We start from the raw sequence: 25,946 nt of genomic DNA on the forward strand, positions 1-25,946 counted from the left end.
CTCATACCTGCTTTTCTAGCTTGGACCTATTAATTTGTTATTTTCTTTATTATAAGAAATGCTATTTCTGGGTAAGTGTTTCTAGATTTGTAAGTCATTTTCATGACTAAATGTTTGTTTGCCTGTAAGAGCCCAGGGTAGGGCTTTCCTGCCAGTGGGTGCTCAATAAAGATTAATGGATGGCCGTGGATGTCTGTGTGGGCGCCTTGCACTTAGGGTCTGCCCAGCTCTTCAAAAGCAGCACAAATGAAGTGGGAAGTTGAAAATCACAGATCACCACCCCACCATGATCAGGGGTTTCTGGATCGGGCTATGTCAGCCAAAGCATTCCAAAGCCTCAGATAGAGTAGTTGGGAATGCCATGCAATTTTTCTCCTCTTCAGAAACATCTTGAGGGATGCCGTGAAAACGAGACTCCACAGCCGTTTCCAAGACTAATATCAAATATAAGAGAAAACTTGCTTCTCTAATGAGCACTAAAGAAAACTAAATATTTTTTAATTGACACATTTTCTATTATTATATACATATAAAGAGGATGAGTAATAGGCCACATCAGATGGTTTATTCAAACTGTCAGAACAAGAGATGAAGCATGAGTAACTCTCCAGAGAAGCTTCTGTCAACTGGAGCAGCAGAAAAGACAGTGCACAACCATACGTTCGTTTACTAGGGAGTCATCATCCTTAAAAATCTTGAGGAAACAAAGCCATTTTCCCCCAACATGCATGGTGGGGGATTTCTTGAAGAGAGGAAAGAGGAAAATAAATCCAGTTTACTTCACACACACACACACACACACACACACACACACACACACAGAGAGAGAGAGAGAGAGGGGGGGGGGGACCAAATACTCATGTGTGCACTCAGATATGGGCCTTTGCTAGAGAGACTTGGGGTCAGCCTTGGGGATCTGGCCATCATGCAGAACAAGCATCACTGGACATCTGACACCTCAGCATACTTCTAGGATGTCAAGACACTGGCCTGCTATATCGAACCTTGCATTGTCATAAGAAAAAGGTGGCAAAGGAAAGCCCCCATGTTGCTGCCCTTCTCAGGCTGGTTTGGTGCATCTTTTTGTAGAGTTTATCCCAGCAAGCTCACCCAATGGCCTTGAATCTCCACACAGCTCTTGGTCTTCCTATCCACATAAGCAAAGTGAAGACTAAGTTCTCAGGGTTGATGTTGGTCTAACTTTCACATTCTCATTGGTGGATTCTCTCATAAGATGAGCATCTTTAATGGAAAAGCTCTTTGTGTCCTGGACTTGATGAACATTTATTTATTGCTTTTTAAAAAACTCCTTTTCATGTCCTTCCATTAAACTCCCCTTAGTACTGAGAAGGCTTTATGAATTGAGGTGTCTTGGAACATGAGGGAAGAGTTTGTTTCATTGGCACATTTCCTCCCTTTGTGGTCATCACTGCTCACTCCAGAGAATGATCTTTGAGGAACAACCCAGAAAGTGTGTTATGAAGGGTAGGTGTTGGTATTATGGTCTGGAGAGATTTTTTTCTCTGTGCTTTCTATTTTTAAAAAATACAGAAATCAGGTAGCTCGCATGAACAAAAAATTATAAGAACATATATGCCAAAGGTACTGATGATGCACATTTTATAAAAAAATCTTTATCTTAAAATGAAAGCTAAGGTTTGGAAAGATAGAAGGGCCGGCCCTCATTACCAGTAGCTGGAGCCCTGTCAGCAGCCAGGCTGGTGATGGGAGAGCTTTGGCTGTTGTACCATGGCAGAGTAAGCCATATTCCTGTAGTGTTGACTCTCTCAGGAAGACCTCAGGAGCAGCAATGAATCTGCTTCTAAATCTGCTTGACCTTACTTTGATTTGAGTCTGAAAAAAAGGGGACTTAACTATTGCGGTGGGGGACAGTGAGGAGGGGCTGCAGGATTTTGAAGGAGATGCTGTGCTGTGAAGCCCACAGGTCGGACCTCCGTTGGCCGACTGTGGTCACTTAGGATATATTACTTGCTTGTTACATTATTATTTGTTCCTCCTTCCCCGTTCAGACTCTCACCCTGTTGTAATAAGTAACTGTCTTCCTGGCCATCATTCTGTATTGACAAGTAAATGTCATCCATGTTTGATTGACATCTATTGCACCAGAATGCAGAAGTATGAATTAAAAAATCGATTCTGCTTCTGCATTTAAAACCACTCTCATGTGTCAAACGTAGCTGCTGGTGGGATAACTCTCCTAACACTCACTCTGGTAGCTTTTTACTAAATTCACCTGGCTTATTCTTCTAGCTCTCCCACGGTTAGGGGTGGTGGCTTTTCTTTGTCATAATTTCCTTGTTTTCCCTCCCTCCTGCCCAGTGCACATCTGGAGAGCTGCTATGGCCCCTACAGAACTATCTGTGTGTCTTATGAAACCCAGCACCTTTGTAAACATGCTTGCTCTATTGTAAGACCACGGAAGGCACCCTGACAAGTGACGATTTCTCCTGTATGTTGCACCTTTTAGCAAACGCAACTTCAAGTCCAGTGACTGGTATCTCCTGAAGGGCTGCTGCAATTGGAAGCCCTGTAAGTCAAAGGCTCATGCCTGCGTTCCCCATTGTGTGGCACTTGTAAAGAGAACCAGCCCTCCTCCTTTTGGGCGGTGGACAAGTTCATTTAAGTCAAGAAATGTCCTTTTCCTTTTTAAATACACTTCACTGCTCTCAGGGTAACATCTTATTTCATTTAGGAGGCTGTAGAAGCAAATGCTAAGGTTAAAAAAAAAAAAAAACCGCACATCTACTGTCTGGAGAACGGGAGAGGGCCCTCCTTATGTTAAAAGTGGCATTTTGAAAAACACCTGAAGCGCTGATTGTGGATGAGCCAGGAGAGCAATGTTGTCACCAAACCTCCCTCCTTTCAACCTTCACTTCCACCTCCAACAAGAGCTGTTGGCACTGGGGAAATAGACTTAGGTGTGACCCTTGAGTCCTGAGAGCTGTCGTACAGCTGCCTCCCTCCCCCTAGTATGTCCAGCTAGGGCGCTGCCATCGTCTGGGTTAGACAAGGAAGTATTCAGGATTTCACTGTTCATCCCTTGCAGAGAGGGAAAAAAAGAGAGGCCGAAAAAAAAAAAAAAAAAATCCCACATTGTCAGAGTAATGCCAAACTCTGTGTGAGTGGGATGAGCAGAGCAGATGCTGCAGAGAGATGCCAAAGCGGCTCCCCTTCCTCTGTGCCTTGGGTTCCTATAAATTGCTCCGGCGCGCGTTTGTCAGCCTCCTCTTCTCCTGGCAGGTGGTACCCAGGCAGAATTCTGCGTTCAGCCTCTCTTGTTCGGCTCTCGGCGGCGAGGCTTTCGCTGCTGCTAGCTAGCTCCTATCTCAGTCTCTGAACCTCTCTGAGCCGCTGATCCTGCGAACCTCCGCCGCTCAGCGCATCTTGGGGGGGCGCCTGACCCGAGCTCCCTCAGCTCACTAGGGGCTTTGGGGGTGAGCTTCTATTAGAGTTGTTGTGGCTGCAAAAGAGGAAGAAAAGGAAAGAAAGAAAAAAAGACAAGGGACAGACGAACCCAGCCAGCAAAGAAAAGAAGCAAGAAGCAGGGAGAAAAAAGCAACTTCAGACGGAAAGTTGGTGTGAACTGGCGCAGTCTGCAAAAAAGGAAAAGTCGATCGCGGGCAGCAGCGGCATAAAAGTGTGAGCCGCCCGGGGAGAGCGCAGGAGGCAGCGGCTGGCTCTGCCCTCCGGGTGGCCGCGCCGGCACCCGCCGCAGCTACAGGTGCTAAGGGGTTGGCAGGAGGCGAGAGGGGCGCCCTGAGCACCCCTCCCCCAGCCCTCACCCCCCGCTCGGGACTTCAGCACAAGTCACTTGGCGCCCCAGCTCCCTCCCTAGCCGCAACCTCAGCGGGGGGAGTAGGAGCCGGTAAAGAGAGGCCGGCGCCCGCCCGCCCAGGGGAGTTGGGGTTCGAAGGGGGATTGTTTTCGGCTCTGAGGAGGTCCCCGCCCAACCTTCAAAATTTTGTCCAAAAGCAGACAAGAGGATCGGCCCGCGCTAAGCCGGCTCGTGGGCAGCAGGAGGCGCCTGATCGCTGCCGGGGCGCTGGGGGTGGTGATGGTGCTTCTGCTGGTCATCCTCATCCCGGTGCTGGTGAGCTCGGCCGGCACGTCGGCGCACTACGAGATGCTGGGCACCTGCCGCATGGTCTGCGACCCCTACGGGGGCACCAAGGCTCCCAGCACTGCTGCCACTCCGGACCGTGGCCTCATGCAGTCCCTGCCCACCTTCATCCAGGGTCCCAAAGGCGAGGCCGGCAGGCCAGGGAAAGCAGGTCCGCGTGGGCCCCCCGGAGAGCCTGGACCACCGGGCCCCGTGGGGCCCCCGGGTGAGAAGGGCGAACCCGGCCGGCAAGGCCTGCCGGGCCCGCCTGGGGCGCCTGGCCTGAATGCAGCGGGGGCTATCAGCGCGGCCACCTACAGCACGGTGCCCAAGATCGCCTTCTACGCTGGCCTCAAACGGCAGCACGAAGGCTACGAGGTGCTCAAGTTCGACGACGTGGTAACCAACCTCGGAAACCACTACGATCCCACAACGGGCAAGTTCACCTGCTCCATCCCGGGGATCTACTTCTTCACCTACCACGTCCTGATGCGCGGAGGGGACGGCACCAGCATGTGGGCTGATCTCTGCAAAAACAACCAGGTGAGTACCGGCAGGCAGTGGGGAGGGCGGAGAGCGAGTGCGGGAAGGTGCTGGCAAGAGGGAGGAGACCCCGGAAATGGGGGTGGGAGCCCGCGAAGGAAGGGCGCGGCAACCTGGCTCCCGGGAGCAAGTGCTAGGGGGACGCTGAGACATGCTGGAGAGATGGGGTCCTAGGTGGAGGAGGGTGCCTTGCTGTCCCGAGAAGGTAGTTCTAGGGTATCAGACCGTGATCCGCGCGCACAGTTATGAGCGTGACCCTAGAGGGGAGAGAAACTTGGAGCTTGGCCCCGGGGACAACGTGGACTAGGAGAGCAGGGCAGGATCCCTGGCAGGTGGCATTCTCAGCAGCCTTTCCGGAGGACGTAGATGGCTGCAGGAGCCCGAAATGGGCTTGTCAGGGTTCTAGACTCAGTGGAGATAGACTAGGACTCCAGGGAGAAAGAAAGGGGCCCCAAAGAGTGAGTCTCAGATAGGGCTATCCTGGCTCAGACAGCACTTTGCCGCGCAGTAGCGTAATGGTAATGCCATGACCCTTGAGAGGTCGGTGAAATTTAGAGCCACTTTACACTCCAGTTACTTTCCAAAGGAAGAAGTGCTGGGGAAAAGAAAAAGTTAGATTTACACAGCTGTAAAAGTACAGCAGCTCGCACCCAAACACGGAAACCCCCTCTCTATGGTGTGTTGGAAAAGAAAAATGCACAAGGAGGTGGTGGGAAGGTGGCCTATCAGAGCTCAGCGCTTTCACCACCTCCAGGGCACGGGTGTAAAGGCTCTTTCTAATCACAGCTGCCTCGCCTGGCTTTGGCAGCAAAATAGCCTCCAATGAGTCCCAACCAGGATCTGCTCTTCAGGGCTGGTAGGTGGTGCCACAGGGGCCACTGGTCTCCAGTGTCGGCCAGGGGTACTTTGCCGTTGTTAGAGTCAAGTCAGTGCAAACCCGAAGCTTCTTTGATCTTTTAGTCACAGGGGAAAAATACATTTCTAACTACCAAAAAGTGTAATAGGACCTTCTGCACTCTCCAAGTCCCAGGCACCTGGGTGAAGAGAGGCCTTTGTGCTTGTAACCTGCTGTGCCCTAAACTTTGCTTACTGGCTGACAGGAAGAAAGTCCCCCCTGGATGGCCTCTAAGATGCTTCATTTCCTGCAGTAATCTTGACTTAGCAAAAGCTGGTGTGCTCCAGGTCTTTGGTACTCTGGAAATTCAGATATTAGCTAAACCCTGATTTTCTACAGAGCACTTTTAGGGACTTATTTTTAGGGACTTTTTCTTTCTTTCTTTCTTTCTTTCTTTCTTTCTTTCTTTCTTTCTTTCTTTCCTCCTTTCTTTTCCTCAAGACCTGATTTAGTGTCAGAATTCTTTCAAAGGTAAAAGATGAATGTCCCAAATATAATCTACACTTTAAAAGGTCCCTTGCTTCTTCTTGTCTATAAATCTCTTCAAAACCTCCAGGACACCAGAAATAAAAAAAAAAAAAAAAAAAAAAAAAAAAAAAAAAAAAAAAAAAAAAAAGGAAACACGGCCACCAGGAGGCACTGAAAAGGTTGTTTAGTACAATTATTATGCATGAAAATAATATTAAGTGAAATAAAAATTGTTGCAGGTACATGGTTACAAAGAGCATGGCTCACTATACCAAAAGAGGCATTGTGTCTGGCTGACCACATGACTTATGAACGGCCCAGCAGGCAGCCACAAGGCACCTCTTTATTTATAAATTGAGTCTCTGACTCAAAAGTTATGTCTGTAAACACTACTCTACCAAAGAGATATTTTTAGAGCAACCCACTAAATTGTACAAAAATTCTTGTTTTTGTCAACAAATATAGAAATGATAATTTTAAGAATATCTGAAGATTGCAAATGCAGGCAGCCCTAAGAAGTAGCACAATGGAATTAGCTCAGATATTGGTGGTTAGACTGTAGAATCCGTGCACATACAAACAAGTAGAAGAAAAGCATTTAGTATACGGGTTCTAAAATTAAAACGTACATGTGTCTTGTTGTTTAAGCCATTTCACTAGGGGCGTAAATTTTTTCCTATATCACTTGAGTCTATGGGGATCAGGAAAGCAAGTGGGCAAAACACCGCCAATGCTTAAGACTGGCTGCTGCTTCTTCAAAAAGTGGGTAATAGCTAATGAAGAAAAGTATGGGGAGAGTGGTGAGCAGCATCCTTCCGAGTTCAGTGTGGGTTATCTTAGAAAACAGTTATGGCAATGTTACAGCTGAGGAGTTTTGCCTTTAGAATAAAACAGTTTTGTAAAGTCTGGCTGCAGCCAGTGCCAAGTGGGAAATCTTGTAAAAACCTCTTTTTTTATTAATTTTTAAATAAATATTTTATTCTTGATTTTCAATTATACTCTGTATGGTTGTTTCCTAGAGTCACAATTCTCCCTCTGAGATGACCTAATTTGTTTTTATAAAACAGAAATGCAGAGATCATGTCAGAGTGATGTTCTACGGATTAAGTGGGTTTTGAGAAGCACAGAAATTAAACAACAAGGGAAGGATGCAGGTTTTCGCTGCAGTGTCTCTGGACCACAACCATATGAGGGCCATCTTATTCCTACTTTGTGTTGAATGTAAGGTCACAGATGGGCACATCAAAGGCCAGTAAATTAACCTGATATGCCACTTAACCTTTTGTTTATGGTTCCATGGGAGTACAATGAAAATGAAATTGCCAGAACATCAGCAGCAGTTAATTAAATTAGCAAATGTTGCTGCAAATATTTTGTATAATGATAATCCCTTAATAACAAGACAATGCTAAAAATACACTGCCTGTCAATACTCTCACAAACATATCACTCACTATAAAGGACTACGGTTCTCAAAATCCCCACGAAACCATTAGCCTACCTTTAATCATATCATCTGTTGAAAGCCCATCACAGTGTATATTAAAGGTAAAAATGAGGGTCAAATAGCTTTATACAGAAACAGGAAAAATTCCTAATGCTCATATACTTGTAGTTAAAAACCTGAAAAAATAGTCTCTCAGCACAGTTTCTATGATGTCATTGTAGTACACCACCATAATAAAGACAAGATTGCCAGAAAGTTAGTTATATAAAATAACTAGAGATAAGCTTTTCATTTACAGACATTTATTAGTTATGGTAGCAATAGGCATGAACTACATGGGAAAGAATAAATACTGTGTGGCTTTTGTATTCATTTGTCAGAAAGAGATGATGTGTCATGCCAAATTATTTCTTGCTTTAAAAGCACAGAAATGCACACTAAAGATAAAACAGAAACTAGATAGTTAACATACTAAGAAAAGATATTAAAGTGAATTTAGGCAGAAATAGGTATATTGGACCTAGAAAAGGATGCATTATACTCCCTGACAAAATGCCGAAATCAGTGCACATTTAGGAGTCTGGAAATAGCCTTCAGGGTGAACACATTACCTTCCTCAATAGTTTGATGGCTTCAAGGAAGAATTGCTGGAGTCAGTGGGATAGATATCAGAGCGTGAAATCCAAGCCCCATTATACCCTTAGAGTGTGATGGGTGGACAGGCGTTCTGACATCATGGGCACTGGCAGATGGTGAGCATTTAATTGGGAAAGTCCTGTGCTCCTGCATAGGTTAAAATGTTAGGAAATTGCTTTTTATCATAAAGCCACCACACCAGTTTTATTCAACAAAGGAAATAAAAAAGTGCTAAGTATAACCTTGCAGTGTGTGGAACCATACTAATGCATTAGCAGGTTCTGTGGTTTTACTTACTGAATTAAAAATGGTAACATTTACTTGGTTTTGTGGTTATATTCTATAGACCAAAAACTGCATTGTATATTTTCAAAGGATTAGTCTCTAAATCCAAGATTTCAGTGAGTCCTGGCTCCTAAATGTTTCATATAGAAAACAATGAAAATGGACATTTGTAAACTATATAATAAATACCCCAAGTGCTGAATAAACTGTATCCTCCTTATTAATAGCTGAGAAGTACATTAGTTTGATGATTAATCAACATATTGCTAATATAGATAATTGCTAGTTTGTATCTTAATGTTTCACATTCATTAAAAATCCACACGTTCTGAAAGTCAAGTCATAATGATGATATCCTCACTGTGTAAATTTTCTTCACTGAGAATTAATAATGAGATGAAATGAATTAACTAAAGCCTTCAGCTTCTCCAAACTGAAGATTAATTCCTAGGAAATATCATGAAGTCCAAGTGCATTATTATGTAATGGTTAAACTGTATTGCCTCACTAGGGGTGAACACATTCCAGTCAAAGCTTTTGAGTCTGATCATGCAGCATACTGGTTTCACTATATTAATGCCAGTTAGCACAGTGATAAGCAATTCTAAATCCTTTAAGCCTTTCCCTCCTTTTGCTATATGATACCCAGAAAGAAAAAAAAAATGTTAAAATATTACTCAAATTACATTCCAAGTTCAGCAGTGTCAAAGAGCCTTCTCCTCTTATGGCATTTAGCATTAATGTGAGAACATATCCTTCCCATGAAAATTTAATTTGAAAACCCATCATTTACATTTTGAAAGACATACAGGGAAATTCTTGACTTATGTCTCATTTCTTTCATTTTGCCAAGTGATAAAGCCTAGCATATTATACCCCAAGTCATACATTATTACATAGTGCAGGTTTACAAAAACCACTAAATCATTTGCTATGTTATTCAGGGAAATATCATCATACTAGAACTGAAGCAAGCCACAGAGCAGAAGATTTGCTACTGAAATAAATCATACACAAGCCTGCCTTTTCAAAGATTTTTTTTCCACAGCAGAATCAAAATATGTCTAAGCGAGACTGAAGCCTTGTTTGAGGAAGAAGTGTGACAGAACGTCCATATGACACGATATGATAGGCAATTTAAGTGTTTGCAAATGTTGATCAACTCACTAATGAGACGAAGGCAGAACATAAGCAGATTATAGTCTGCTCCTGTCCTCCATGCCAGACACACTGACAGTCACGTAAACAATACCAACCAGGAATCCTAGGAAATTGAGCGATCTCAGGTCACAAATTTAATTTCTTCTATAGCTTTTGGATCTGGAGAAATTAAATTGTTGATTTAAAGGTACATATAACTAAATGTCAAAAGGGCACCAAAAAAAGTGAAAGGCAGTTTGGAAACATGGGAGATATAAACAAAGATGTTCAGGTGAGTTAAGCTGCATCTGAAGTAGCCTGGAGAAAAAGGGGGCTCTGCTTGTGTCTGATTTCCTAAGCTCTAAACACAAAAGCTTTCTTCTTGTATTTCCCCTTCTATATAGAGAAGAATGGTATGTCCCTGGGTCTTTTGCCACTTGAGCTATCAGATTTCTAATAATTATGATGAGCCATTGAAGTGCACAGCTAGTTAGTTGGGATGTTGTTATTTGGCTTAAAATGCAAAACAATACTTGGATGTGGAGATTCAAGGAATCAGAAAAAGTGGCAGTTGAAGAGGAAATTAGATTGGCATACTTTATTTACAAGGATAGGAAAGATTGCTGCACTGTCCCTTATTAAAGCAACACGTTTCTGTTTTCTCTTTTCCAGTAACGTAGTTGAGGTTGTTACAGAAATCCCTTCTAAAGCCATGGGACCAAAGGCAGTGTGCTACATTCAGTGCTCACGGCGGCAAGTCGGCTATTATGCAAACGGCGCAACTTGAGGATTCTCTTTTGCAAACTCTAATTCTTGTCTGTTTCACATAGGTGCGTGCTAGTGCAATTGCCCAAGATGCTGATCAGAATTACGACTATGCAAGTAACAGTGTGGTCCTTCACCTGGAGCCTGGAGATGAAGTCTATATCAAGTTAGATGGTGGGAAAGCCCATGGAGGAAATAACAACAAATACAGCACATTCTCCGGATTTATTATTTATGCTGACTGATGATAATGCAGAAACTGAGCTTGCTATTCTGAGTTTGAACGCTGGATTCGTATGGCTAACGTCAGTGAATCAAGGATCCCAGGGGAAGCCCATTGTAGGGCACCTCAGTTGTGTAAATGTGGGGAGATCAAATGCTACCTGACTCACATCTGTATCACTCAGACACATTATGTAAAAAAAACAAACAAGTATTTAACGTAAGATAAGCAGATGTGTGATCCACTACCGCCAAAGCAAATACTCCTTATTGTTAGTGTCCATGTGAATGAAGTACTATATAGACCACAAGTTTTTATAGAAAAATCTAAGACACCGAATTATTTCTTCGATATCTATGATACTTTGGTGTACTGTGACCTTGCTGCTTTTATCTATGTGTCAGCTTTGGTTCTTGTGAGTTTATCTGCTTATTAAGACACTTGGAGTCTATTTGTAGTGTGGGGAGGAGTCATTTTACCCTGCAGGAGAAGGTCTGATTGAAGTAACGCTGCTTGTCCCCAAAGATATTGTCTGCCTTGTACTCTTGTTAACCTTATAGCTAGACCTGGGAATGATTCAACTTCAAGCCTTAACCTGGAATTTTCTGGATTTGTGGGAATTCCCAAGCCTGTGATCATTTTCACATTTTTTCCCCTTTTCATGTGAAATTTCTTTTCTCTCTTTTCTGATGATAGTCTTTTAAATGGTAGAGATTGAAATTGTATCATAGGATTGCCCTATAAGTGTGAAAATGTGTAATTATGTATGGTATTTAGAACCTCTCCCTCATGTGTCTATTTCATTAGTAGAATTCATTTAGATTCACTTGAACAGTCAGAGAAATGTATTCTTTGGTATGAAGTCATATGGAGGTTTATCTTCTTTGGAACAAAAGATTGTTCATAACCTAAGGCACAAAGGTTTAATTTGAGCTACTGCATGCGTCACCAAGGGGACACTAAGTAAGGCCTTCAAAACTTATCACAAATCTGTGGCTTGTGGGTTAATTCAAAACTAACAATAGAACCAATAATGACAACAAAGTGTATATATTTTATATAAATGTCTGCCACACTCTTATTTATATACATACATGTTAGATGAAATATTATATATACACAGCTTCAGCCCACTAGGCACAGTGGCTGTACAGCTCAAAAAAAAAAAAACTAATTTAAAAATTATATATGTATACACACAGAACCATGCACAAATTATTTGACTTATTTTAGATTGAAATATATTTTAGATGATACAAATATATAGAGTAGGACAATAATAAAAGCTACTTCTCTTTAAGAGTTATCCAGAAAAGTAAATCTCAGTAGATTCAAGACCCCATATCGCACATGTGTGAGTTAGTTGACCCCATGGTTACTGAAGTCCACATGCGATCCATATTTTAACTGCATTCTCTGGCAGGCCATTAGCACAGGACTTCAGGAGGCAAGCATCTCTCCCTTACAATGTTTATGAAACCTACCCATTGGAGTAGCCAATTATTTCTTTTCCTTCTGGTGGATTGAAGCTGACAGCATAGTGCAAGCCCATTCTCTCTAGTTAAAACACACTGCCCAGAGCCATCTCCTTAATCTAAGGGAGAGATCAAAACGCATGGTATACGTCCCTACTAGCGCACAACTTCTCTTACAATGGAAAATCTGTTCCCCTTTCAGTTGCCTTTGAACACTCTTTGACAAGCAGATTTCAAAACCAGAGATGTAGAAATCTGCTTGTTTTCCTGGGGAAGGACATTTGCATTTTTTTCTCTCTAAAGGAATCGGGTTGTTCTTTTGGCTCATTTTCCTTTGGTACTTTTTGTTCTAATATACAGAGCTTGATCAGCGTTGATCAACTGAAATGGGTTTAGATTAGCAAGCTCCGACTTTCCAAGAGTTATGCATGGTGTTCCCATAAAAAGGTGGTGTTGGTTGTGTCTAAATGCCTTGGTCTGAGTAACTGTCATGATTTATATGACAGAAACACTTAGATCATGCATCGAGAACAGTGACTACTTCAATTTGGCCCTTCTAATATGTAAGGTAGCCCACAGATGAATTGCCACAGTTTTAATTTCTGCTTAACAGCATATATTTATCAAAGATGGATTGGAAGCAAGGGATTAGGGATTTGTTTTAGGTACCAAATCACATAGCGAGGATTCAAAGGATTAACTCATAAACAACACTGCACATCAATTAAGCGTTTTAACTACATTTTGGAAATGCTTTATTAGCACAGAATGTCATGGCTGGATCTCTTCTAAAGAGTAGTGTTTACAAACAGACTGTCATTTCCAATAGACCTGACCTTTTCTTTAGACAAATAAGCATTATTTTCTCTGTCTAGGCCTGAGGAAAAAAGAAATAAGAGGTAAATGAAATAAAGGGACTATATATATATATAAGGCAACCATTTCGCTTTTTCTTTGCATTACAACATGAATTAATTAAATTGTGGCCTTTGTTATTATAACTGTAATGATTCATTAAACTATATTATGTAATATATTTTTACTTTCATGATTGCATTTTTATAACTCACTATTGTTACATGTCCTTAGACAGACTTTGCAAAACCACAACACAACAGCAAAAATGGAGACCAGAAAGCCAAAGTCAGCAAAACTCATTTATTGTAAGTTTACATAGATAGACAGTTAAACTTCGAAAATATTTGTGTTGCTGTGAACTAGGAATCTTATTGCAGTCTCCTTTGGGGAAAAAAGTCTCAAAATTTAACTTCCCTTGTTCCAAAAGTGATTTTCAAATGCCATATTATTCATTGAACATTAATTAAAGAACAGCAGGATAATTAGTAGGATCATCAATATTACAAGAAACATTAGATTGCCCCAGAAGGGGGCAACTTAGCAAGAAACACTTTAGTTTTTCTCAAGTAGTGGAGATCATAGAGTCAGGGGGTTGGGGTCGGGGGAATACACCCAAAATGACTCTTAGGGGGATATAGCTTTAAATTATTGTTTGGAAACACATTATTCTATATTTTATTTTATTAAGGAAAGACAATAGGATCCATTTGAACCTAGGAGCCGCCACCAGAGATTTTCCTGTGATAATTACCCAGTTTCTCATAGGAGGGAAGTGGTCAGTCATTGGTCATGTGTAGCTTGTGTTAATGTCTCCAGCAGATTTGAAATCGCCAAAGATTCTCTGCAAATTTTACCCTCTGGGTCTGGGTTCATGAACAGCTATCCTATTTGAAAGCCAGCCACTGCTTGGGGTTTTCTATGAGTATCTTATCAAGTACCGTCTTCGTTATCCCTCGGTCGAGCATCTTCGGAACAATATTGGTGAGTATATGGGAATAGCCGTGACCTCCATACTTCATCAATCGGTGCTTTGTGTGTATGTCGTGTGCCATGAGAATCCGATCTTCATAGCCCTCATCCACCAGGAAACGGACCCTGTGTGTGGGGAAATGTTAACTCATTATATGCCAGCAGTCTCACATTTTAGGTGTTGCCTTTCACTCCTGAACATATGGTGCTTTTAAAGATTCTGAATCTCATTGTAGCATCTGTACCAGAAGACTCTAAATGAACACTGCGTGGTGAAAATGCAGGTGTTACTTCGTCCTAATATGAATGAGTTCCTCATTCTGTGCACACAGAAATTTCAACCCTGTGATATTTCTGACAGTGTCTGGCAATGCTGTGCTAAGGACAGCTTCCAGAGTTTAGGCCGTTTGAGCGAATGGCCACAACAGCAGTTCACTGAATAATTTTATATTTGTCTCTGCTCTTTAAAATGCTTGCCTTAGGCTCAAGTTTTGAGACACTATTCTATCTTTTTCTCTTTAAAGTCAGTGGGCGTTTGTGAGTAAAATATAGAAAGAAAAGGAATCTTCATATGAATAAAAACACTTTGAGTAAAATCAGCTGATTTTCAAGTGCAGGGTCTGTACTGTATTGTCATGCAGCCAATGAAAATAGATTGACATAGGTCTCTGCATTCCAGTCAGCTGTCCCTCTGAAGTCTACAGGAATCTTGACTCAGCAGCAGTCTCAGAGCATTAGATGAAAATGACCAAAAGATTTCAGTTTGTCTTCCTTGTTAACAAGGCTGCTAAAATAGCAAGCTGTTCCTTTAAATCCATAGTCAGTTGACTAAAAGACAGCTTCCTGGCTGTAAAAAATGTAATCCTCTTTGCCTAGTTAAGAGCTGTAATCTGCAGCATGAGTCACCTCATGACAGCCACCATCTGTACGTGTCTGCACTCTGGGCAGTGCCTGTCCCTGACCACCATGGGCCTTTGAAGTCAAAGATGCAACTTGCAAACAATGCCTCTTCTTTGGGATGCTTGTACAGTCTTGTGAGTATCAAGAGTACCAAATGGATGTAGGTGGTACCAAATGGATGTAGGTGGTACCAAATGGATGTAGGTGGATGGATCATGCTCCTCCTCTGGGGATTGACTATTTGAAAGGTCTTCTTTTGTTTTAATAGGTAGATAGGAGCATTTCTTGATATTCTATGGCACGAGTCCTATTTAATAACTACTGTGACACTCATGGGACACTACACAGAAAAAATCCAACGCACACAAACCTGCCCTCTGAGAACCTTTAAGATAAGTTACAGTTGAATACTAGACCAACTTGAAGGTCAAAGGAATGTAAGTACCAGCAAGAAGAGCCAATCTGGGTGCTCAGTGGTAGAGAAAGCAGCATTCAGCAGGCACACAAGGACGCCATGTCTGTTTAACAGCTGCATGGTGCCTGTAACCTTATTTAAGCCACTAAGGTTATTTGGCTTGTTAAAGCTGGTCCTGAAATCTTGATCTGTAGTTACTTTTGAACACACTGCATTTCAGGGGACTAGATAAGAGAGTTATACAATCATTTACCATACAAAGGGTAAAGCTTGATGAAATACACGCACAGTGCTGGACCTTAGAATGACACTGATTAGAATGGTCTGTTACAGTAGTTATGGTAAGGGAGCTTATGGGATGCACTTGCTGCCTGGTTGATTTTTTTTCCAGAGCATTTCTCAAGGTTTTATATCTTTGTCTGAAAACTGAGTTTCAGATGTAGCTCAGCTAGCTGGTGGAGCTCAGGCCTAGGGTACCATAGGCCCTGGCCTCAGTCCCCAGTACTGCCTAAGAAGGAGTGGTGGAGGCATACAAGTCTGTAACGCAATCCACGCCAGAGGCTGAGGTTGGAGGAGCTGGAGCAGAGGGGGGCTTTAGGCTCAGCCTTGTCCTCAGGCCACTCTGGGACCACCTGGGCGACTTCAGACTTTTTCTTTTCAAAACAAAAGAAAAGCTGGGGCATTCCTTTTCAAGCTCGGGATGTAGCTCAGCGATTGCTTCTCTCAGACTTTTGATGAAATCATTACCACCATGACATACATACCAACAAACAAATTCCTATAATATACTTTTGTCCCACCCTGAAACACAATGTTTTCACATTGGGAAACCATAGGAGAGAAAAGGATGGATAGAATGATTGTAGTTAAAAACGAGAACCCTACAAAATTGTAACACGACCCTAGAAAAAGGAGAAGAGAAACTTGGAGCCCTTCTCTCCCTATTTTGGCTAAACTATGAATAAATTCATTTCCTAGGGGGAGAAAAACGAACTCGTAGAAACCACAATGCAGTCAGGGATCTGGAGCCGTGCTAGCTCATGAGCAGGATAATATTATTGTTCGGGAAACGTAATATTATGCTGGCTATGATTGCAATGTGCCTGGACATGCCTACACCAAGAGTTCATCTCTCATGGTATGGCACCATGCAGAAGAACAGGAGGTACAAAGAAGCTGCCAGAAGGGAACAACCACTACAGATGAGAAGACAAAAAATCACAGTAATTATAGCAATACAAATGAGTTCATGTTTTGCAAACAAATATTAGAGAGAGACTACAAAGTGTGAAAAGGCAGAGATATAATAAGATTTGAGAAATGGAGCATAAGATTGAAGGCAGGTGTTAGACACAGAATTGCTGCTGCTGAGAGCCAGAGGTAGGCAGAAGCGTGCATCTGTGCTCCTGCACTCAGGAGGCTCGGCTGCAGATTCGCATAGCTGAGAAAGACTGTGATCAACTCACAGGGACAGTGGGAGCCGGGAATGCACACGATCGACCCCAAAGGGCATTCAGTTGTTATCACTGGCTGGGAACAGTGAACACATGCATGGTACTGGTTTAAGGACAGCCAAGCAAGAAATACGTACACATAGATACAGCATACACAGATATTTTTATATTTACACACATATACATTATTCAATATTTAATGCATAAAGAATGCTTACATTTGGCATAATAAGAGATAACTAAAATTACATTTTTGTCCTTGATTTCATAGACCAAAGTTGTTAAGAAGGATGAATTGGGAAGCCATCAGCCATTTTCCCATTACCACATTACCCTTTACCAATCCCCCTTTCTTGTCCCAAAAGGCCCAGGAGCCTCCCAGAAGCCACAGTGAGCAGAAGCCACACCCCACTGAGCAGAAGCCACACCCTACTGAGCTTTAACAATACAAAGCGGATCTAGAGGGGAAACTTCTCATTTCCAAATGAATTTAAAATATTTTGAGGACATTCATCATGAAAGATTTATTGAAGATCTGTTTGGAAAAGAATTGTGTGTGTGTGTGGCGGGGGTTGGAGGGAGGGACATTCAGGCACACCACATGCATGGTGGTGCCTTTGGAGGCAAAAGAGGGCATCGGATCCCCTGGAAATGTCCTTAGAGGTGGTTGTGAGTTCCTGACGTGGGTGCTAGGAACCAAAGCCCAGCCTTCTATAACAGAAACCCTGCTGATTTCTGAGCTGTTGCTCTAGCCCCATGACTTGTTTTGTTCATTTGTAATAAAATGATGAACTAGTACAGCATATTATTTTAGAACCCAAATCTGCAGACAAAATAGGTTCGTCTCTAAGTTGGCACAAGTTGGTAGGGCCCTACAGAACCCTGCTTGTCTTTGCTAATTGAGTTCCTGACTATGGAAATTAAGATCATGAAACAAAACACAGTATAAGCAACAGTAGAGTCTGGGGAGATGGCTCAGCAGGCAATCACTCCCCACAGAAGCAGGATCATCAGCATTTCAGATCTTCAGCACCCACACGGACACGGTGGACAGCTACAGTGGCCCACTTGCGATGCCAAGCTCGGAAGGTGGAGTCGGGGATCCCTGCTGTAAGCTGACTAGCTGGGCTAACTGAATCAGCAAGCTTTGGGATCAGCAAGAGACCTGTTCAGTACATAAAGTGGGGAGCTAGGAGGGAGAGACTCCTCATTAACATCTGGCCTACAGGTATACGCTATGGGGACAAAAAGAGGAAAGGAATTTGCTTGCCAAAGAACTAGTTCAAGTATCAAAGCCAAAAAAAAGACAGCGTCGGTGGCCAGGTTGGAGGAAGTAGTTTGTTTATGTGGAATAATCTTCCTTCTCCACCTAATGACACTGAAATAAATGCAAGCACACTTTACTGTCACTGGGATCATCGGAGACCAGTGCCAACATATACCAGCCCAGGGAAGCACAGAGATAGATGGTCCCCTTCCTGAGGAGCAACCATCAGCTGCTTTGAAATAAACAAGGGCTTGGGATATTCCCCTCCTCCCCATTTTGTGCATGCTCAACTACTGATGCCTGTCTCCGAGTGGGGGCATCCCTTCTCAAGTCTAGATTTGCTTACTCCCATCCCAGCAACTCAGACCCCACACTTTCGTCCTTGTTATCACAAGATCTCTCTCTCCCCGATATCTTAATCTCCAGTTTTCCATGCTGGTCTTATCACCCTTTATTCTGTTTCCACTCACCCCGTTTTTCCATATGGATGTACCCACTTCCTTATAGTCTCTAGCTTAATTTTCTGTTCTGTTACAAATTTCTTCAAATGCTGTACCTCACTCGCCCTCTGTTCCTCTGCCTATCAACTACACCTTTCCAATAAAAATCCTAATCCTAGATTTCCTTAGGTGTTCACACTTAATGCGTCTCCTCACGCTGCTTCACTGACACTGATAACTGATATTAAAAACATGTCTTGGTAAGACAATCAGCAACCCTGGGCACCAGTGCCGACCACAGTCATGCAGCCGTGGTTTCCGGCCTCAGATGGGTCTCCGGCACATGTGTACAATCCAGCAGCCATTACTATCCTCCGTCCTCGACGAGAGCCTGCCTTTAGTCTATTCCTTTTTTTCCTCAGGAAACAATAATGCCTACCTCATAGGAAGACTGGAAAGCACAAAGCTATTTGGCCTCCGTTCCTGGTCTCCTTGCTAAGACGTCTATCTGCGTCAGCATTACTGTCTGCTCCCAGCTCTCGGAACACAAAGGAGATAATACTCTCATCTCACTTTCTAATCACTCCCCCAGGTCCCACCTACTTGTCTCCTTAGGAGTCTGGGTCAATATTACTTACCTTTCCAGTATTTATGAGCAAACATTCATTTATTCTTTCCATATGCAGTACTAGACTTTGATATAAAAACTCTGTTTACTGTATTTTATATAAGTTCTGTATCAACCTCTTAGAGTCACCTCTCGTTCTCAGGCCCATTCCCTCTGTTTCTGTCCCTCTCAACTTCTGATCTCAGCTTCATAAACCATACAACGTTGGGGAAAGCTTCTCCGGTCACCTGTTGTCTTCTAGCCTTGGGCCGCACCTCCATTTCCTTCTATTGCTGCAGTGTTGCAAGGAACAACCTTCGCATTCTCCCGTCCCTCCCTTTCCTCAGCTCTCAGTCACTCCCCGAGCCTCCCACTGAGACCACACTTGCTGACCATGAGAGTCTCCTACTTGAGATCCCGGGGTTTCCCCTCAGCCTTGATTCTCCCTGATATCTACCGTGTACTGTAGGTGTTTGGGCCTTTGGCTGCAAGCCTGTCTTCTTACTGACTTGCATTTTCCATAACAGTTTCAGCTTGGAAACATTTCTACCTGTCCATAAGATGCTGAGGTTGACTCCATCTATTCAATATCCGGATCCCTAGGTCCCTGTCCTCTTTCTTCTCTCAGTGATCTCATCTGTTCTCAAGATTTGAACAATCGCATATGAACTGAGTATGTCTACTTTTATGTCCCAGCCTAGACTGTTGCTCTGAACTTCACACCCCAATGTTAGTTATTATTTTAGGGGTAACAGCGCTTAGCTGCTCCTAAAGTTTTCTTTACTAACCTCAGATATATTTCTTCTCTCAGGTTTCCTATCTTGTTGCTTTTAATCTTCAATCATCATGCCACCCCATGACCAAGAAGACATAATGTACCCGTCTTCTATCCCATCAAAGAATGAACGCTGCCCTAGTCTGCTTTATCCCCTATTAGACAATTCTGGGAGGTTGTCATGTGTGGTGTTTACACGTGGCATTTTATCACTTAAGTTGTAATTACCACTTTAATGGTTATATTTAGTAAAGCATTTTAAATACTAGTTGTAGAAAACCTTGGCTTTAGTTAGTGTGATCAACCTGAGGAAGGAAAGGAGAGTTGATTTCACTAAGGGGAAGAGGGGAAAATGGCTTTCATTCTGTTCTTATCATGGCAAGGTAGGGTATTATCTGTTTCTTGTCAGTCGTCCATCTGCTCTGAACTTCTAAGGCTCTGTTGGCTTTAGCCTACTTACTGTGACTCATTTTGTTCTTGAAATAATATATAGAGATTTTTCTCTCTGGAACAGCTCAGATATATTTTTCTCTGCCAAGGCTGCTTCAGCCTGCTTACTATTTTCCAAATCTTTGCTAATACTCACCCGGATACAGCAAGCCAAAAGGGCTGGCAGAAGAGAATGTGGTGAAAGTCTCAGAATATTTACCTTCTGATTCTTTTGTTATCATCGGGCATATCAATATCTGGGCTGAACTGGTAATTAAGGAGCTCCGTACCAAAGAGATCATATTCCAAGTAGCAGCCAAGTTGAGCAAACTCCAGCAGCTCCTTCTTATTAAATATAGACCTAGAGACAATAAGACAGACATATTGCTGTTATTAAAAGCATATACTCTACATGTATGCAGTGGAGTTTTATATATATAACCTTAGGGACTGGGGAGATGGATGACTCAGTGGGTATCAGGAGCACTTGCTGCTGAGCTTGATGACCTGAGTTCAATCCATCCTCAGGACGCACATGGTGTAAGGAAAGAACTAATGCCCACAAAGTGCCCTCTGCACTCTGTTTGTACTCCATGGGATGAGCAGCCCACACATATACACAAACTAAAACAAATGTCACAAAGATCCTGTGAGTTGACCCATATTATGTTCAAGTTCAGTTAAGCTAAGTTCAATTCATTACCAGAAATGTGAAAGCCTACCTAGCCAAAATAAAATTACCATTCTAAAGTCCTTAGGAACTCCATACTTATACCAATCTTTCCGCTATTATCCAAGCAGAATTTTATAACCTTCCTACAGAATGGTTTTTAGAATATGTTTATATTTCTCTAAAACTTTTTCCTAGCCTGTATTTTCATCCTGTAGGACAGCTGTGAGCCATGGAGGCTTTCCAAGGTATTTGGTATCAGGTCTCACCAGACCAGTTAGGGTAATAATGCCAATCTGACCAAAACCAGGAAGCTCTTGGCGCATGGTGGCAGAAAGATGATTTTGTTGAGAAAGGGTTGTGAAATTAGTTTCAAATCCTATGTGGGTACCATTCCAGCATTTTTCGAAGGGGTGATACTTAAAGCATTAATAATATGTTTAGGGGGCTGGGGAGATAAATTAGTTTGTGGAATGCTTGAAAAATAAGTATGAAGACTTGGGTTCAGATGCCCAGTAAAATACGAGGCCGAGTACACATGTGCTATGTCTGTAACCGCAGAACTGTGGGCAGGGAGAAAAAGGAGCAACAGTGAGCTCAGTGGCCAGTCTGCCTACCTGAATTGATGAGATCCAGTTCCAGGGAAAAACCATGTCTCAAAGAATAAGATGGAAATCAATTGAGGAAAACAGTGAACATCAACTTCACACCTCCACCTGCACGCATTCATACCTGTGCACACTTGCACACACATGTGCACACACTCATATAAACTCATACACATATCACACAAATATATGTGTGTGTCTTCTTTTATGATTATTTTTAAAGTAAAATGTATTGTTATTTGTAAATATCTTGACAAATCAGTAGGTGTATTAAAAGTCTTTCTATTTTAGGATACAACCATGCAAATGAAGGAGAAGGATAAAATAAAAACAGGGAATACAGCGCATCAGAGGGCAGAGTAAAAGATATCTCAAAAAGTTTGGGTTATAAAATCTAAAAAGGGATGCATTGTATCACCCCGAAATAACTTTGTAGACATTTAGTCACGTGGGGAACCAGGAAAGAATAAATACATCCTGCCAGAATAGAGTGTAGAAAACAATAGAGGGAGAGAAATTCCATTAGACGTGGAGTGAAAGCCTGGAGAAAGGAAGCGATTTCTCAGGGCCCAAAATGGGCCTGGGGAAGAAATAAACATGCTAGATTACCTTGTAGGTTCGGAAGGCAAGCTGATGTTTTTACCACTTTGGCAACTTCAGGACCCAAGGATTAGCGCATAATTGTATTCCTATGAGTCAGCTACTAAGCCTTTCTCCCAAACAATGGGACGACCCAGTAAGCTCCCATGTGCCACAGGTGTGACAGTTACTTGCTTGCCTAGATGCTTCTGGTAGCTGACCTGACCACCACCGTGGTATAGGCTGGCTCCTTTCTCTCTTTTTCACTAATTCACCACGATTTAGAACCCACAGTATTGTTTTAGGAAGGGAGACTATGGAGACTTCCCTTTATACTTTAAAATGTGACTCTCCACTCTTTTAAGGTCTGTTAATACCACCCCTCTCCCACCTTCTTACTACAGCCACAAACTTGTGCTTCCAAAATTGCCAAGCTAAAAGAATACATATTTTTCTTTAGTAACCATATTCTGTTTTTTCCCAAAGAACCATGCTTAAAAACAAAATATATACAATTAAAATAACACAACAGAGAATAAATTAAGTTTAGTATTTTCTCTTTTGAGTCAAATTTGAATTGTTAATTACTCAGTATGGGCAAGCTACTACGTGGATAAGCCAGAAGAGGACAGAGGCATCCACAGGTCAGATCAAACTCTTGCTTTTTCTCCTAATACTACCCCCTTCTTTCTTTTGGCCCAACACCCTGACATAAGGCTTTCTACATTGTAAGTGATGTCTTAACGCATACAAAATAAAAAATATAATAGGTTATAAAGCCACAGGAAAAATCTTTAGTCTCAGTTCCAATTGAAAGTAAGAGTAGGGCCTTGGAGGTAGCTCATATTGGTAAAGTGTTTGCTGAGCAAGCACGAGGAACCGGGTCTGATCTCCAGTATCACATCAAGGGCTGTGAACCATGGCAGATGCTGGTAATCCCAGTGCCAAGGAGGTGGATGCAGCCAGATGGTTGGAACTTGCCGTAGAGCCAACGTCATCTAACTGGTGAGCCTCAAGTCACAGTGTTTCACAAAGCAAAGAGAACAGCCCCGGAGGAACAACACCTAAGACTGACTTCTGGCCGCCATGTGCATGAACACGCACGTACATAAACACCCACGTGTGTACCCCCCAGGAGTTGTGCTGTTTTCTCATCTCATCTAATGTCTTCCACAGTCCTGTCAGCTCTTGATTTCACTGATGACCTGGAAAGGTGAAATCAAGGTGATGTGCTAAGCTCAAGTTAAAGCTGCAAGGCATTCTCTTAACTACCACACTAGGCCTCTTGTCCCACTGCCATTTTTTTCCCCCCACTCAATGGAAAAATCTGAATTGTATGGACTGAATGTGCTCATATGACATGTCACTTTCAAGCGTGGCATCTGACTCCTCCCCAACACTATCCTGAAACTATGTGCGAAACAATGAGAACCAAAGGGGAGTATGTAGGTAAGAAAGGGAAAACTCGAGAAAGACAAGAAACGATTATCCTGTAGAGAGCTTTACCTGGGCAAGAGTATAGTTAATGTGGTAAGTATAATAGGTCATATTAAGCTTTTCCAGTTACTTTAGTCAAAATGACAGACATGCTTAAGGGAGCAGACGGAACAACCTTAGTCATGACTATTGCTTTCATTCTTTGCACAAGTCTTACATTGTTCTACGCTCCTTCTACATTCTAAGAGGCACATAGGCACCTCTCACCAGGTCAGACAAGATGGCTGCTTGTGACCTACCACCCATACTGGCTGCACCCCAAACCTTCTTCATCACAGCTAATGTTAATTATCTAATCTGCTATGGTTTGATTCAAGGGCATGTTCCCCAAAGCCTTGTGTGTTAGAGATGGGCCTCCCGTGTGTGCACTCTTAGTAGGGAGAAGCCTGGAGAGGTAGAACATAGCGGGAAGTCTTGTCGTCATTAGGTGTCTTCTGGTCACTGCGGTGATGCCCTCAAAAGTAGTATATTGGGGTATCAGTCTCTTCTCCTTCCTCTCTCACCTTGGCTATAACCTGAAGACCTTGCTAAGTACTCGCCCCCAGTGGCTTTCAGTATTCACAGAAGAAGAGTTTCAAGGAAATACAGCCTCCTGACAGTGGACTTTACCTCCCTAACTAAGATCCAAACTCTTTTTTCTCTCTTTTTCTTTAAAAATTTTTTTCTTTTTTTTGAGACAGTGTCTCACTGTGTAGCTCTCGCTGTCCTGGGACTCACTTTGTAGATCAGGCCAGCCTTGAACTCACAGAGATCTGCCTGCCTCTGCCTCCTGAGAGTTGGGATTAAAGGTGTTTGCTACTACACCTGGCTGACCCAAATTCTTTATAATTTGATGTATACAGATGGTCCAGCTCTCAGTGGTGCTGTGAAGAACCGCAGGCTGCTTTGTGTTAGGGGCCATGGTCTCCCAGCCTCAGCCATGCTGAGAACACCTGCTCACCAGGGAAGCTCTGCTCAGAGCCATTAACTCTTACACTGTGTCTCAACAAGCTCCCTGTCACTGACATCTAAAAGACTCGCCGACCCACTGCTCCCTGAACATCTCTTACCTCTGAGAAACTGGTGCTCAGTTGGATGACTTCCAAAGATGGAAGCTGTGCCACTGCATTTTTTCTTACACAATTTTTTTTTCTTCCACTTGGTGAAGGGTCAATCCCAAATCTCAGTATGGTTCCATAGAAAAACGGACTCTGCTTGACATCCGACAGGTGAGATCTCAACTCCTCCAGCCATCAGTGGCCGCCGAGGACAACTTATAGAGGTGGAGATGCTCACCTCAGCCAGTCCTCCCCGTTCTAAACTTTATATCCGTGGGTAGCTATACTCTTGTCTACTCCAACAATCTCTGTCCCGACTATGACATATAAAAGAGCTTCTGGGATTCAAACATGGCTTCACGGGTAAAGACGCTTGTCACCAAGCCTGACAACCTGAGTTCAATTCCAGGGACCCAGGTTGTACCTCTGACCTCCTCACACATACCATGGCATGCAGATCTACGTACCAACGCACACAAATATTAATATAAATGTAATAAAAATTGTCTAAAAAAGGGATCTTGAATTCAAAGGGGAAGAAAGTCTCACCTTTTGATGAATGAAACAACTTCCATGCCATCTATGAGGTCTCTTGGTAATTGCAGCATGATAATCAGAACTTTTTCAGTCAAGGATTTGTTCTTGTCACTTGTATGATATCATTTTATCAGCTGCATACTTTAAACTTTTGCTCTTTGGCTAGTAAAGATATATATTGAACAGACATAAACTTAATAAAATTATATTAAATAAAAAGTGTATTGTCATCTCTTAGGAAGTGACATCTGAAGTGATCTGTCTTCATTTTTCAGAGCACACTTATATTACCTAGTGTTTCAAGGCTCTAGTGAGCACTGCAAGTGAACACTGATTCTGTTCTTTCCTTTGTCCCCTTTATAGTCTAGGTTTTGTAATGTCCTGAGGGATTTAGTTTAAGGTCAGATTTACCCTGAATGGGTGTAGGAATGTCTGTGTAAAACAATAATTTGGACGAGGTTTGGGAGACCTAGATGGCAACAGTCCCTTTCCCAGTTCACAGAACTCCCAAACACACTATGTCATTTCATACCTCCAAGTACGCCTTGTGAATTAGCTTAGTAAACACTTACTGTCACCTGTCTTGTGTTACTCTTTACGTTGGGAATACAAATATGAATAAAGACATTCGTCTGTCATCCCAAGTAACTTAAAGTCTGTGGAAGAAGACAGATGTTTTAAAGTGATAATTATAATTAAATGCTCCAAAGTTTTTTTATAGTGCAAATAAATACAAAGTATTATGGAAGAACAATGAACAAAGGGATTCACTTGAGCTAAATCTTGAAGTATCTCATTTACATAAAGTTTGGAAGGGTTTAGGTGCTGCATAAGAGGTGCATAATCCAGAGGAACATCTGTTGAAAGTTAAGAAAGGAGCTTATTGCTCTTGAATGAAAGGCAATAG

The 25,946-nt window shown here is 42.5% G+C and overlaps 2 protein-coding genes across 3 annotated transcripts in view; one reads left to right on the forward strand and one right to left on the reverse strand.

Annotated features, from left to right (window-relative positions):
* The first annotated feature begins 3,212 nt into the window (after nucleotides 1–3,212).
* On the forward strand, nucleotides 3,213–11,306 carry C1ql3 (complement C1q like 3). Its single transcript, XM_051151305.1, has 2 exons — nucleotides 3,213–4,663; nucleotides 10,365–11,306. Exons 1-2 carry the CDS (start codon nucleotides 4,076–4,078, stop codon nucleotides 10,542–10,544), a joined length of 768 nt encoding a protein of 255 aa, XP_051007262.1. The 5' UTR covers nucleotides 3,213–4,075; the 3' UTR covers nucleotides 10,545–11,306.
* An 837-nt stretch (nucleotides 11,307–12,143) lies between these two features.
* Nucleotides 12,144–25,946, reverse strand: part of Pter (phosphotriesterase related) — a 62,814-nt gene continuing 49,011 nt past the window's right edge. For both annotated transcript variants that reach the window (XM_051151306.1, XM_051151308.1), the window contains exons 4-5: nucleotides 20,332–20,472; nucleotides 12,144–13,950 (exon numbers count right to left, since the gene is read on the reverse strand). In XM_051151306.1, coding sequence (XP_051007263.1) covers nucleotides 13,740–13,950; nucleotides 20,332–20,472 — 352 coding nt within the window. In that variant the 3' untranslated portion in view covers nucleotides 12,144–13,739. The remainder of the gene's footprint in view (nucleotides 13,951–20,331; nucleotides 20,473–25,946) is intronic.

This window comes from Acomys russatus, chromosome 9 (assembly GCF_903995435.1).
Source record: "Acomys russatus chromosome 9, mAcoRus1.1, whole genome shotgun sequence".
Taxonomy (NCBI): Eukaryota; Metazoa; Chordata; class Mammalia; order Rodentia; family Muridae; genus Acomys; species Acomys russatus.